Source organism: Anser cygnoides, chromosome 26 (genome assembly GCF_040182565.1).
Source record: "Anser cygnoides isolate HZ-2024a breed goose chromosome 26, Taihu_goose_T2T_genome, whole genome shotgun sequence".
Classification (NCBI taxonomy): domain Eukaryota; kingdom Metazoa; phylum Chordata; class Aves; order Anseriformes; family Anatidae; genus Anser; species Anser cygnoides.
In genome coordinates, this window is record NC_089898.1 from 6165881 (window position 1) to 6178516 (window position 12636).

General features: G+C 58.0%; 2 protein-coding genes across 3 annotated transcripts; both read right to left on the reverse strand.

The window, feature by feature from the left end:
• Nucleotides 1-4259: 4259 nt before the first annotated feature.
• Nucleotides 4260-6755, reverse strand: DGUOK (deoxyguanosine kinase). Of its 2 annotated transcripts, none has more exons than XM_066983489.1 (7): nt 6645-6755; nt 6445-6554; nt 6171-6319; nt 5666-5813; nt 5462-5577; nt 5196-5295; nt 4260-5020 (listed from the first exon to the last, which is right to left on the reverse strand). In XM_066983489.1, the coding sequence occupies exons 1-7, from the start codon at nt 6691-6693 to the stop codon at nt 4958-4960; spliced, it is 735 nt and encodes a 244-aa protein (XP_066839590.1). In that variant the 5' UTR covers nt 6694-6755; the 3' UTR covers nt 4260-4957. The 2 variants fall into 2 exon arrangements, with proteins under 2 accessions (XP_066839590.1, XP_066839589.1); XM_066983488.1 differs by having other exon boundaries at nt 6153-6319.
• A 530-nt stretch (nt 6756-7285) lies between these two features.
• ACTG2 (actin gamma 2, smooth muscle) lies at nt 7286-10424 on the reverse strand. Its single transcript, XM_013199248.3, has 9 exons — nt 10267-10424; nt 9364-9535; nt 9149-9277; nt 8957-9067; nt 8546-8630; nt 8301-8462; nt 8027-8218; nt 7629-7810; nt 7286-7527 (listed from the first exon to the last, which is right to left on the reverse strand). The coding sequence occupies exons 2-9, from the start codon at nt 9487-9489 to the stop codon at nt 7384-7386; spliced, it is 1131 nt and encodes a 376-aa protein (XP_013054702.2). The 5' UTR covers nt 9490-9535; nt 10267-10424; the 3' UTR covers nt 7286-7383.
• Between the last annotated feature and the right edge of the window lie 2212 nt (nt 10425-12636).

The window sequence follows — 12636 nt, forward strand, 5'->3', positions numbered from 1 at the left end:
GGCGGGGCGATGCCCGCGGCGCCGGGAGCTTCTTTCTCGGGGCCCAGCCGGGGCGAGCGCAGCGGGAGGGCAGGGTTTGGGCAGCACAAAGCGGTTCGCGACCGAGCGACGCGCTGGAAGCGAGCCGCGGGTGCCGAACCCCGAAGGTGCGAAGCCGGGGGCGGCGTGCCCGGCCCCGAGCTCTTTGCTGGCCTCTCTGCTAGGGCTGCACAGGGCCGGGCCCTGTTGAAATGGCGGCGGCTCGCCCGCACCTTGGCTAAAATAAATGGGAGCGTGGATGGACCCGTGCGTGGGGCTGGGGCCCTCCTGTTTGCGCCTCGCAAGGTGCAGCGTGGCTGATGGCCCTGCAGCCACCTCCGAAGTGGCTGAAGCTGTACCCGCCTCAGCTGCCAGTCCATGCAACAGGTCCTGCCACCGCTTGTTTTGCTTGCTGCCCTGCAAAATTACAAGTGGATTTAGTCAATGCAGGTGTCTCCTTCCTCCCACCCTCTTCCTCCGGTGCCCAGCTGATCACATCAACAGCCTAAATCTGGAAAATTTTCAGGGTGGGAGTAGTGACACGGGTGAACATTGCACCATGTCAAACAAGGACGTCTTAGTGTCCTGTGGATGACAGCATGGCTGAAAATGGGATGAGCCTTGGTGCTGTGCCCTGGCTGCTCCCAGCCATCACCCCAACGTGTTTTCAGCAATGCCACCCTTCTCGTCCCCGTTTGGGGCAATTTCACAGCTTTTTCTGCTAGCAAACACAAACCAGGGAAACCCCCTTGCCCAAAAGACAAATTCAGAAACTTTCTTTAAGTAAAGCTTTCAATGAGATTATGCCTATTCTGCAACTTTTGGCTTGGAGAAAGGCTGCCAAATTCATTTAGGTGCTTTGATTGCAACTTGGCCCACTGGCACCATAAAAACGGTTTGTGGGCTGGTGCACCCATTCCCCTTGGCACCAGGGTTTCCCACTGGGGTTTGCTCCCCCCAAAGCTGGTAGGAATCACCCAAGCAGGGCTTTGCTGTGTGTTTTTTGGTGTTGGTAATGAGCTGTTGGTGAGATGCTCATTATTTATGGCAGTGGAGTGAGAAGATGGGAGAACCATTTGGGGAAGGCATCATTGCCGGCCCACTGAGTGAAGCTAAATTTTGGCCTCCAGCATCTTCCTTTGCAAAAATATTTGGGGCTCAAAGAAGCCCCAAAGGAAAAGGAACAAGTGCAGCAGCTCGACTGTTTGAGGGGCAATGATGCTGAGCACAGGGAGGTTCAACAACCAGCTGGCAACACCAGGCAGCGTGGCTGGAGGAACGGGCAGAACCGGTCCTGGTGCCGCCAAACCCCCGGGAGAGGTGGGAGGACGTGGGAACAGAGGCACATCCCTGAGGCCATGAGGACGAGCCTGGGGCGCGCAGGGACCCACCAGCAATTCTTGCCCCATGGTGCAGGGAGACCCTGAGGAAGCCCCTCCGCTGGCCCCTGCAGCATCTTCCCAAGCCACCTTTTAAGTTGCAGCGATGGAGAAAGGCAGCCCCAAAGTCCAGGCTCACAGATTTATTTAATGGCTTTTTCATAAGGGCAAAGCCCTTCCTGCTGGGAGGCGAAAGGTCTGATTTACAATGCAGGGACGGAAAGTGGTCTGAGCGGGACTTGGGGGTCCTCAAGTTCAGCTGCTCTCAGCCACTTCAGCTGGCATGTTGCCTGCATTTTTAGGGTAAAATCCTGCCAGTTTGGGCAGCTGCTTATCCACCTGCAGCAGCAGTGAGGCCCTGAAAAGCAAAGGAGGAATACTTTTTGAGACCTAAAAAGCCAAGCAGGGAGCACTGCCCCATCCCCACCTCTTGGCTTAAAGCTTTGCTAGGAGCAAAAACTCCACTCTGAATAACCAAAAAAGCCAGGAACTCCCCCAAAAACATACACAAGGGACCAGGAAGGGCCACTCTTTGCCATCCCCTGTGGTTAAGAACCATATATGCTGTATAATAAATCATCTCACTGCACCCACCCCAACCAGTAAAACTAGAAATGAGGGAGCAAAGTGCTGTGATCTTGGTCTGGTATGCAGATACAGAAACTGCCGCAACTTGTTGGCTTAGCAGTCGGTGCCTGGGATGCTCGTCTGGTTGGGGTGGCTTAGGGACAGGGCTGTCCCCTTCTCACAAGGTCCCCCAACGACATGGGTGAGTGGAGTGGCACAGTGTTTTGCCCTTTTAACACCAATACTTGACGGAAGAGGCAAATTTCGAAGAAAAATAAAGTTGAAGTGCAGGAGACTTCTCATTGCCTTGTGACACACCCCCACTGTCACCTGCCATGTGGTGGTGCTGTGATGACACCCCAAGGACCAGCTGAGATTTTTGGGGGCAGAATAAGCAATCACAGCTGCCTTTAAGGCAACACCATTATCTTGTATGCAAACACCTTAAAAAACAACGACAACAAAAGCACCAGAAAGGTTCTTCCCCTGCCCTCCCCTGCCAGTTGTGCTTTCTCGCAGTGACAAGTCCCCACCGGCAGCATGAATTGCCCCTGATCACCCCAAATGTACATGGTGGGGAGGACAGGGCAGCACTCACCTCCAAGTGAAGCAGTGGCAGCTTCCTTCCCTGCTCCTCACATCTTCTCATCACACCAAGCCGCTGGTGTCAGATTTGTCCCCATCTCCCACCCCTCTCCACAGCCAGTGAGGCATGGGGGGGGGGGGGGGTACCTCACTTCACCCCCACTGCTGTGGCTTCTTCAGGGACAGGGGGAAGCTCTGGAGCGATGTGACCCCGCCAAGGGCCCAACTTTGATTTCCAGACAGCAAGCCACAATTTCAACCAGCCAGCATCTGCACCATCAAACTTTTTGCAAAGCCGGGTGCTGGCACCCCTGCAAACCCTCAGCTTTTCCCAATTCCTCCATCCCTCCTCCCCATTTTTTTTTTTTTATTTCTTGCGGCAACAGTCCTTGCAAAACTTCAGCCTTCCTCAGCCTGCAGCACAGCAGCAACTTTATGTCCATCCATCCATGCCCCCCTTGGTATATTGAGTGTTACCTGGAAAAAAAAAAAAGGGGGGGATGGCACAGAGCGTGCCCCAAAAGTGGGAGGTTTGGTGCAGAGCAAAGTGCATGGCTGAGGAGTGGGCCAGGGAAGGGATGCGAGGTGCCCCGGTTGGGCCCCGCAGCAAGGAGATGTACACTGCTGCTGCCGCATCCTTTGTTCTGCAGCTCCCACTCTGGGCTCTGCTGGGGGCGAGGGAGGGACCCAGCCCTTGAAGCCTTGGGAGTCTAGGGGGTGGGCCTCCCAGAGGCTGGGCACACTGGTGGTGTTGTGGGGGATGCATGGGAATGGGGGGGGGGTGTTGGTGGGGGTCTGTAGAGGGTTGTTATTGTAGTATTGTTGACAGTGGGTCTGTGTCAGCTTCCCCCACTCTGGTGTTACTGTAGGGTTGTCAGCTGTCAGTCAGTACTAAGTTGTTCCTGCAGTCTTGTTGGCTGTGGGTCAGCGCTAGGTTATTGTAGGGTTGTCAGCCATGGAGCTGCACCGGTTTGTTGTTGTAGGGTCATCGGTCATGGGGCTGCAGCAGGTTGCTATTGTAGGGTTGTCAGTTGTGGGGTTGCACCAGGTTATTCTTGTAAGGTTGTCAGCTCTGGGTCCACGTTGGCATCGCCACTCTGTTGTTATTGTACGGTTGTCCACCACTGGGCTGTGCCAGATCGATACTGCAGGGTTGTACTGGCTGTAATGGTTGTCAGGTGTGGGTCCACATCAGTGTCCACTCAGGTGTTACTGAAGGGTTGGTAGTGGGGTCTGTGCGGGTCCTGCTCCACTGTTATCGTGGAGTTGCTCAAGAAAACCCTGGTGTTAGCAACCTGGCTGCTGTGGCCTCCCCAGTCCTGGCACTGCACCTCCTGTCCCACCATACCCTGCCTTCCCCCCCCCCCAAATACTGTGAGGCCAGGTGCCCCATCCCACTTGCTCAGGCCCAGCCCATCCCTGTTTATGTAGGGTCGCCCACACCACTGCAGCCACCCTCAAGTGGGCCTCGCATCCCATTGGTGTTGGGAGAGGCCCCCACAACCCAAGGGGCCCCCATAAAGGGGCACCCACCGCTTGGGCATCATCCACCAAGAAGGCATCAAATCCCTATTTTCTCCCCAGACCAGCACAGCCCCAGGAAACACACCTGGGCACTTTCTGCCCCCATGCCAATCAGCAATTCGGGGTCCCTAACTCTCATCAGCCACAAATGCTCAGGAAGAATAAAAATAGGAGAAACAACGCCTCTTTGACTAATTATTATTTATTTATGCACAAGCTGTTCCCGGCCCTAAAAGCCACTTAGGGGGAAAATTCACCTGGCCCTGGAGAAAGGGGATTTAAGAGACTGAAGACTCCCCCCACGTGCAACTTTCCAAACATTTTCCCCAGAAAAGCAATCCTGGCACCATCCCCCAGAAGGGGGCTGCAAGGAAAGGGAGAGATGGGGCCAACACCCTCCCTGGGTCACTTTGTCCTCAGTGGGTGGCACTAGGGGGGGTGACCCCCGCTCAAGCCTCAACTTCCAGACCAGTGCAGGGAGCAAGTTCACCCCCATGCCCCTCCCTGGTTCAAAGCACAGAAGAGCTTTGGTTTTAATTTATGTGGGGAAAAAAGAAAAGCAAACAAAAAAGTAACAGGGTTTTGATGTAACCGAAACACATATAAAAGCACAAAGATTCTTTCCTTTGGAATGAAACCAGCATGTTCAACCCATGCTGCAGAGCAGCTGTGAATCCCTGCTGAGCAGCAACAGATGTGTTGGAGACAGCAGTGCAGCAGGGCATGGGTCTCCCAGTGTGTCACACTGCACCTCCCAATACTCTTTTAAAAGCATTCCATGCCACTGGTGGAATAAATACACCTCTAGCCCCCAAACGGAGCAGTACCCAGGTTTGTTCCCTTGTCCTTGCAGTAGGGTTTGGTAGCTCTGGGGCTGTGGAGCCTCAGCAGGGGTCAGGGTGTGGTGGCACAGTTTTGGTTTGCAGTGACTTCACAAAAGACTCTACCTGCAAAAAAAAAAAAAAAAAGTTGAAAAGAGGGAAAGGACGTTGTGATGGTAACCAGACAGAGCATCCCTGGTCTGTCACCGGCTTTGCTTCTTCTACAGAAGAAGCCTGGAGGTCAGCACGATGCTGACTCCAACTCCAGCCACAAAAGAGCCCCAACATGCACTCCACACACCTGCGCCATCAGGATGTCCTGCATGGCTGCATCCTGCTCAAAGTCCCCGTCGACGTCCAGCACCAGGATGGGCATGTGCCTCATGTCTGCAAAATGCACCCTGTACAAGATAGAGAAGGTCAAAAATAAGGGATATCCAGGGCTGGGTGCCCGATGGCATTGCCTCAAGAGGATAGAGCAACGCAGTCCCCCAAACACCCCGATATTCATGGGTTTGGAGGAGCTGGATGTCACGGCGGCCCTGTGCCATCCCCACCAGGACTCACTTGGTGCTCCTTTCCAGCAGCCAGCGCTCGTGCTGCGTGTGGAGCTGCTGCAGGTACAGCAGCTGCACGCCCCGCTCCTCCACCCTCGCCCTCCGCCACAGCCGCTCCAGGCACCTCTGCAAGGCGAACACAGTTCAGGCACCTGAAAAACCCCACGAAGAGAAAACACGTCCTGTATCCCTCTCCTTCCGAGGGCTCTGTCACCTGTGGGGTGGCCCGCAGGTAGAGAAAGCCATGCAGGGCGGCACGGTCACCCAGCTCCTGCAGGAGGAAGGAGTGCCACTCCTGGTAGATGGCCCACTCCAGCATGTCCAGGTGGCCGGTCTCAAAGAGATTCTTTGCGAAGACATACCTAGGGAGGGACAGAGAGGACAGGGTGGCAAGCCGCAGGGAAGGCAGTACGCGTGGCACGATGATGGCCAGCGTGGAACCCATGAGCCCAGGAGCATGGCGAACACATCAGCATCTCCATGCTGTAGCACAAAGAGACAGGCTCTATTCAGCAAGCACCTGAGCATCAGTGCGGCATCGCCCGAGGCACCCAAGGGTGCGTGGTGTCACGCAAAGCCCCAGCAGCGCTACTGCCGGACAGCGGCCAGGCTGTGACGGCCAACACAGAAGCAACGGCGGGGCTGCTCCCGTCACACCGGACACCGTAAGGGACGCGAGGGGTGGCTGTGGGGCGCCGCACCTGTCGCTGTACACAGACCTCTCGAACACCCGCACGGGTGACGCTGGCCCCGCCGGCCTCTCCAGCTGCGCCTTCAGCCGGCCCAGGCAGGAGAAGGTCTGGAAGGTGAAGGACCAGCGGGACGGCTCCTGGTACAGCCGCTGCAGGAGGTTGCCGAAGCCGGGAGCCTGCCGAAGGTGGGGGGGGGGGGGGGGCAGGCGATGGCACGACCCCACGGCAGCACGCGGGGCCGTCTCCCCCAGCCCCCGCTTCCCCCTCTCCGCGACCCGCACCGCGGCGCGGGGCCCCTCACCTCCTCGGCACCCGCTGCCACCTTCTGCCACTGGGCCACCGGCTCGGCCACCAGGTGCCACTCGGGGAACGCCCTGCCCAGCAGCCGCAGGAACGTGGACTTGCCCACGGCTGCGGGGACGGAGAGGCGCGGTCACGCGCGCACGGAGAGGCGCCCCCCAGCCGCGGGTGCCCCCCCCCCGTGCCCCCGCCCCCCGGTACCGATGTTCCCCTCCAGCGCCAGGCGCAGCGCGGCCCCGCACCGCCCCATCCCGCCGCCGCTCCCGCCTCTCCCGTCACGGCCGCCCGCTGATGACGTGCTGGGGACGCACCGAGGACGTTCTAAAGGCCCGGCGGCGCCGGGGGGGGGGGGGGAGATCGGAAGGGGGCGGCCCCGGCCCCGGGGCGGGGAGGGGGCAGCGGCGGGGGGTGGGGGGCGCTGGTACCGGCTTGGGGGCGGTGGTAGCGGGTTGGGGCCCCTCCACGGGGCCGGGGGGCTCCAGCGTCAGGTTTGGGGCGCCTCCTGAGAGACGGGGCCGCCCCCGCGGGCTGAGGGCATCAATAGGGGATCGATGGGGGATCAATAGGGCTCTGCCACCGGGGGGGGGGGGGGGGGTTGAGGCATCGCCGTGGGGTTCGGGGCAGCAGCGCGGGGCTGGGGGCATCGACATGAAGTTGGGGGCGACCCCATAGGGTTGAGGGCACCACCAAGAGACTGAGGGCATAAACATGAGTTCGGGGGCACCAACAGAGGAACGGGGGGTCGGGGCTTCTCTGCGCCTCTCCCATTACCCCTGCCTCCCATCCCAATCCCTCCCACCCCACAACACACTCCCCAAAATCTCTCAGAAAAGGGGCAGAGCCTGGAGAAAAGGCTTTATTGCGCAGTGGGCGGCAGGGAGGAGCAGCGGGGGCAGAGGAGGAGCAGGGCGCCCCAGCCCAGGCAGCGGGCAGGGGGTGCTTAAAAGCATTTTCTGTGGACAATGGAGGGCCCGGCCTCGTCGTACTCGGGTTTGCTGATCCACATCTGCTGAAAGGTGGAGAGGGACGCCAGGATGGAGCCGCCAATCCACACCGAGTACTTCCGCTCCGGTGGGGCGATGATCTGGCAAGACATGGGCCGTTAGGGCGGGATGGAGTCCACCGCACCCTCCAGACTGCCCCAAAGTGGGGAGGGTTGGGGGTTGAATGTTCCCCCCCACCTACTTTGATCTTCATGGTGCTGGGGGCCAGTGCTGTGATTTCCTTCTGCATGCGGTCAGCGATGCCAGGGTACATGGTGGTGCCACCAGACAGGACGTTGTTGGCATACAGGTCCTTGCGGATGTCAATGTCACACTTCATGATGGAGTTGTAGGTGGTCTCATGGATGCCAGCGGACTCCATGCCTGGATAAGAAGGTAGCTGTCAGCTCTCCAGCCTTCCTCTTTCCCTCCCTCTCCCCCTCAGTGTTCCCCAGAAGAGCTGCCCGTGGGTTCATCCCACAGTTTGGGTGCATTTGGGGTGCACGCACTGCAGGGACACCCTGAAACACTGCTGCGGAGCACCACTGGAAAATCACCACCTGCTTGCCATTGCGGTGGGGTAATACTGGGTGGGCTCACCGATGAAGGAGGGCTGGAAGAGGGTCTCAGGGCAGCGGAAGCGCTCGTTTCCGATGGTGATGACCTGCCCGTCAGGGAGCTCATAGCTCTTCTCCAGTGAGGAGGAGGAGGCAGCTGTGGCCATTTCATTCTCGAAGTCCAGGGCCACATAGCAGAGCTTTTCCTTGATGTCGCGCACAATTTCCCGCTCGGCTGCAAAAGACGGTGGCAGGTGGTTTCAGTGCACATTCAGTGGTGGCCCCCAACCCCAGCACCCCCTTCCCCATCCCCATACCGGTGGTGACAAAGGAGTAGCCCCTCTCGGTGAGGATCTTCATGAGGTAGTCGGTGAGGTCACGGCCAGCCAAGTCGAGACGCATGATGGCATGGGGCAGAGCGTAGCCCTCATAGATGGGCACATTGTGGGTGACTCCATCCCCAGAATCAAGGACGATGCCTGGGAAGGGGAGAGTGGCAAGGGATGGGGCTCAACAGCATCTCAAATTGTCCCAGCAGGCAGATACCACGCATGGTACTCACCAGTTGTGCGGCCAGATGCATAGAGGGAAAGCACAGCTTGGATGGCAACATACATGGCAGGGACATTAAAGGTCTCGAACATGATCTGCAAGGAAGGGTGAAAAAGGCAGTGAGTTAGCTGGGGACATGGGTTTCCACCTTGCATTACACCAAAAACCGTGAGGCTGTGCACTGCACTGAAAAACACGTGGGTCAGTGCACAGTGTGGACATTTGAGCCTGTGCACGGCCTGTGAGTTAACTGTGGAGCTCTCTGCCCTTACTGCAGCACAAAGCTTTAACCCCTGCCTGTTCCTGTCACCCCCCGTCACTTCCCTGAACGGGTTCCCCCCATGCTCAGCAACTCCCGCCCCAAAACCCTCATGGGGCAGCTGGGTGGAGGGGCCGCCCCGTGGCAGGCACAGCGCCATACCTGGGTCATCTTCTCACGGTTGGCCTTGGGGTTGAGGGGTGCCTCGGTCAGCAGTGTGGGGTGCTCCTCGGGGGCCACACGTAATTCATTGTAGAAGGAGTGGTGCCAGATCTACGGCAGGCAGAGAACAAGTTGGGTCTTCCCATGGACCCTGGAGCCATTGCCCGCTCCCTGTCCCGTGGAGGTTCTCACCTTCTCCATGTCATCCCAGTTGGTGATGATGCCATGCTCGATGGGGTACTTGAGCGTGAGGATGCCCCTCTTGCTCTGCGCCTCGTCACCCACGTAGCTGTCTTTCTGCCCCATGCCTACCATGACACCCTAACACCACCAGGAGAGACAGCCGCATTAGCCTTATTTAAGCCATTAAAGGAAGGAGCAGAGCTGAGAGACCCCCAGGTACCCACCTGGTGCCGAGGCCGCCCCACGATGGAGGGGAAGACAGCTCGAGGGGCATCATCACCGGCAAAGCCAGCTTTGCAGAGCCCGGAGCCGTTGTCACAGACCAGAGCAGTGGTCTCCTCCTCGCACATGGTGGGGCCGGGAGAGGCTGGTGTTCAGGGGGACCTGGGGGAAAAGCTGGGGTGGGGGTGGAGGGAAAAAGCATTAAATGCGGCGGTGAGGAGAGGGAGAGACAGGGTTACGCTGTGCTACTAGGCTGGGCTTTCGATGATTTGAGGGTTTGAGTCCTTTTGCTGCAGGGGAAGCTTCAGCTGTGGGGATGCATGGCTCTGCAAAACCCTCCACAGGCCACGATGCTCAGAGCGGGGCGATGGCCAACGCCAGTGCCACTTCTTCCTCCTGTGCCATCCGATGACCAAAATTGGTTCCAAAGCCTCTATGCCATTGGCTTGTTGCCAGGGAGCTCCGGTGTTACTGTCCCGAGCCAGTGCCCCCCGAGCGGGCAGCAGGGAGGCAGGCAATGCCCTCTTGTCCAGTGGCTGCCGATCCCATCTCAGTGGCAGCAGGGCCCCTTGCAGCCTTTCCCAAAAATGGGAAAAAACGTTCGGATGCACTCTCCAGACTGGAGGAAAGCAGGCAAATAGCCCAAAAATATATTAAAAAAAAGTGGGGATTTTCCATGACTGGAAATGCATGACCCACTTTGGCTGCAGCCCAGCTTTCTTCAGCTCTGCGGAAGACCCTGGCCAGAGGGGTCGTGCTGGGTTTTGCACCTCCCTGTGCTGTGCAAACTGAGCTGAGGCTACTCCAGAAGCCCTAGGGCACCCCAAAGCCCCTGGGGGAAACAGGGCGTTTTTTTCCTTCCTGTTCCTGCAAGCAAAGAGAAATCAGTTCTGGGCAATACTCACCACGGACGCAAGAGCTCCTTTCCTCTGGGACCGAGTCCCGATGTGCTGTTGGTATAAATACCAGCGAGCCCGTGAAACCTCAGAGGCGGATCCTCTCTAAACAAAGACCCTAAATAGGCTAAGTGATGGTGTGTTAGCCATATGGCCATATAAGGTGTTTTATTGCATTAAATTGACCTTGGGCTGATGGTAGGACCCAGCACAGTTAATTATTATAAAAAAAAAAAATCTATGTGGGGATGCTTGGGAGGCAATAACCCATTGGTGAGTCTGTTCCTTTTATGCTATGCTTTGATAAACAAGCCAGACACAAGTCCTTATAAGTGACGTTCCAGCAAAACTGAAATGGAATTACCTCCAGTTCATGGGGCAACGTCTGATGGCCTTTGGCCCTCTCTGACCCTGGCAGGACCAACCCTGCCTGGGAGGGAGGTGGCTGGGGGGGGGGGGGGGGGGGAGGGGTTGTGCTGTGCATTTAGCATGCCTGAGACACCAAAACCACACCAGGTGATGGGGCTGGTGTATTGCAGCCTCCAAGGAGGCACTGGACTTGGGCCCTTGCACCCTCAGCATCCCATACCAGGGAGATGTTCCTCCCTGAGACTTTTCCCTCTTTTTTTGCTCCCATCTTTGTGCTTTTGGGGTGCCAATGCCCCATAGCGGCTGGGGGGAGGGAGGCTCAGCTCTGTGCAAAGCCAAAGATGCTCAGGGTAGCATCTACCAGCTTGCTGGTAGCATTGCCCACGTCCCAGTAGTTAAAAAGTTCCTCCGGCACTGCACGTCCTGGCCACAAATCCCCTCGTCGCTGAGCCTGACGCTGTTCTTCAAAGCCTAGCCCCACACCTTCGGTGTACTGAGCCCTCACACCCACCCCAGGAGGGTTTAGAAGCAGGATGAGCACAGCCCACCCTAGGGGTGAGGTGGGGTGTGTGGGGGGGTGCTGTCCCTGCATCTCCTGCCCCTTTGCAGCATAGGGGCTGCCCCTGGGGCAGGCAATGAGCCCCTGCCTCCCGCCCCGCCCCACCAGTGTTTGCTAAACTCCCTGGTGCCTTTTTAAGGGCAGCAGTCCCATGCTGGGGCCTCTCCCCCAGCTCCTGGGGCTGGGAGGAGGCAGTGGAGACACCCTAGAACTGCCTCCAAGAGTTATGGGGTTGGAAATGGTGAAACTGATGCACAGGGCAGTCAACGCAGGTGCTGCCTCCCGCTTTGTGTCATCAGGTCCCAACCCATGCTCAGGGCAGGAACGCTGAGGCGTTGGTGCAGCAATAAGGACTCAAGAGCTGCGGAGTCACTCTTCCAAAACGGACACAGGAGTCCTGACAGTCCCTCTGGCCTCAGAGCTGTCACTGCATGGGCCAGAATGGGGACGCAGTGTCTCCCTGGCACGGCCACCTCACCCACACCTCTAACAATGTCCCACATCAGTGGCTCTGCCCTGGTAATCCCCCTTCACTGGGGGAAACCTCAGCTCATTTGGGCTGGATTTTTCCCCTGGACCCTGGCTGTACACTTGTTAGTGTTCTCACTGCGTGTTCCCAGCTCAAGTAGGGAGCCCACTGCAGCTTCACATCCTAGCCTGGGTCCCCTGGCCTACTGCCAAGCATGAGGTCACTGAGGCAAAAGGTTGCCATATATGACATTTTGGAAAAAAAAAAAACACCAAAAAACCACACACACACAAAAAAAAAAACCCACAACCAAACAGCAGAGTGAGGGAAAAAAAAAAACCTGGATGAAGGCAGCACAGATGCCAGGCCCCAGTGTGCCCATACATGCAGCCTGTGGAGGTGGGGGACCACAGCCCCATGGAGCTGGTTGCACGACTGTGTCCCACCATGGGGAAATGGGGGACTGTGCCCAAAGCCACCAAACCGTTTCCATGTGTGGGGGGTGCAAACCGTGGGGCCACAAACCCCCACTGTGCCCCTGACAGCTGGAGACAATTCCCGGCTGTCTCGATCCCTCCTTTTTCCCAGGGACATGCAGGTTGTCTCCACGTTGCAATACTCCCCATACCAGGACCTGAACCATCCCAAAGCCTCAGCACAAGGGGTTTAAAGCCAGTACTGCTGCGGCAAAGCTCTGAGCTGGAGCAGGCGCACAGCCTAAAAAGGAAAGATTCGGCCACCGCAGCCAATCCAGCCGCCAGCCCTGCTGGCGTTTGGCTGTCCCGCAGCTGCAGGGGGAGACGCCGGCTGCCCCGGGATGCTCACAGGAACGCCAAGCATCCCACGGTGCACATAAGGCTGGCCTGGCTACGATGAACGTGGGAAGCAGGGGGGGGGGGGGGGGGGGGCACACAAGCCGGCCACTGAACTTGGCCGGGAGATTTCAGACCTCCCTGCGCACTGCCGGCCCTCAGCACCTCCG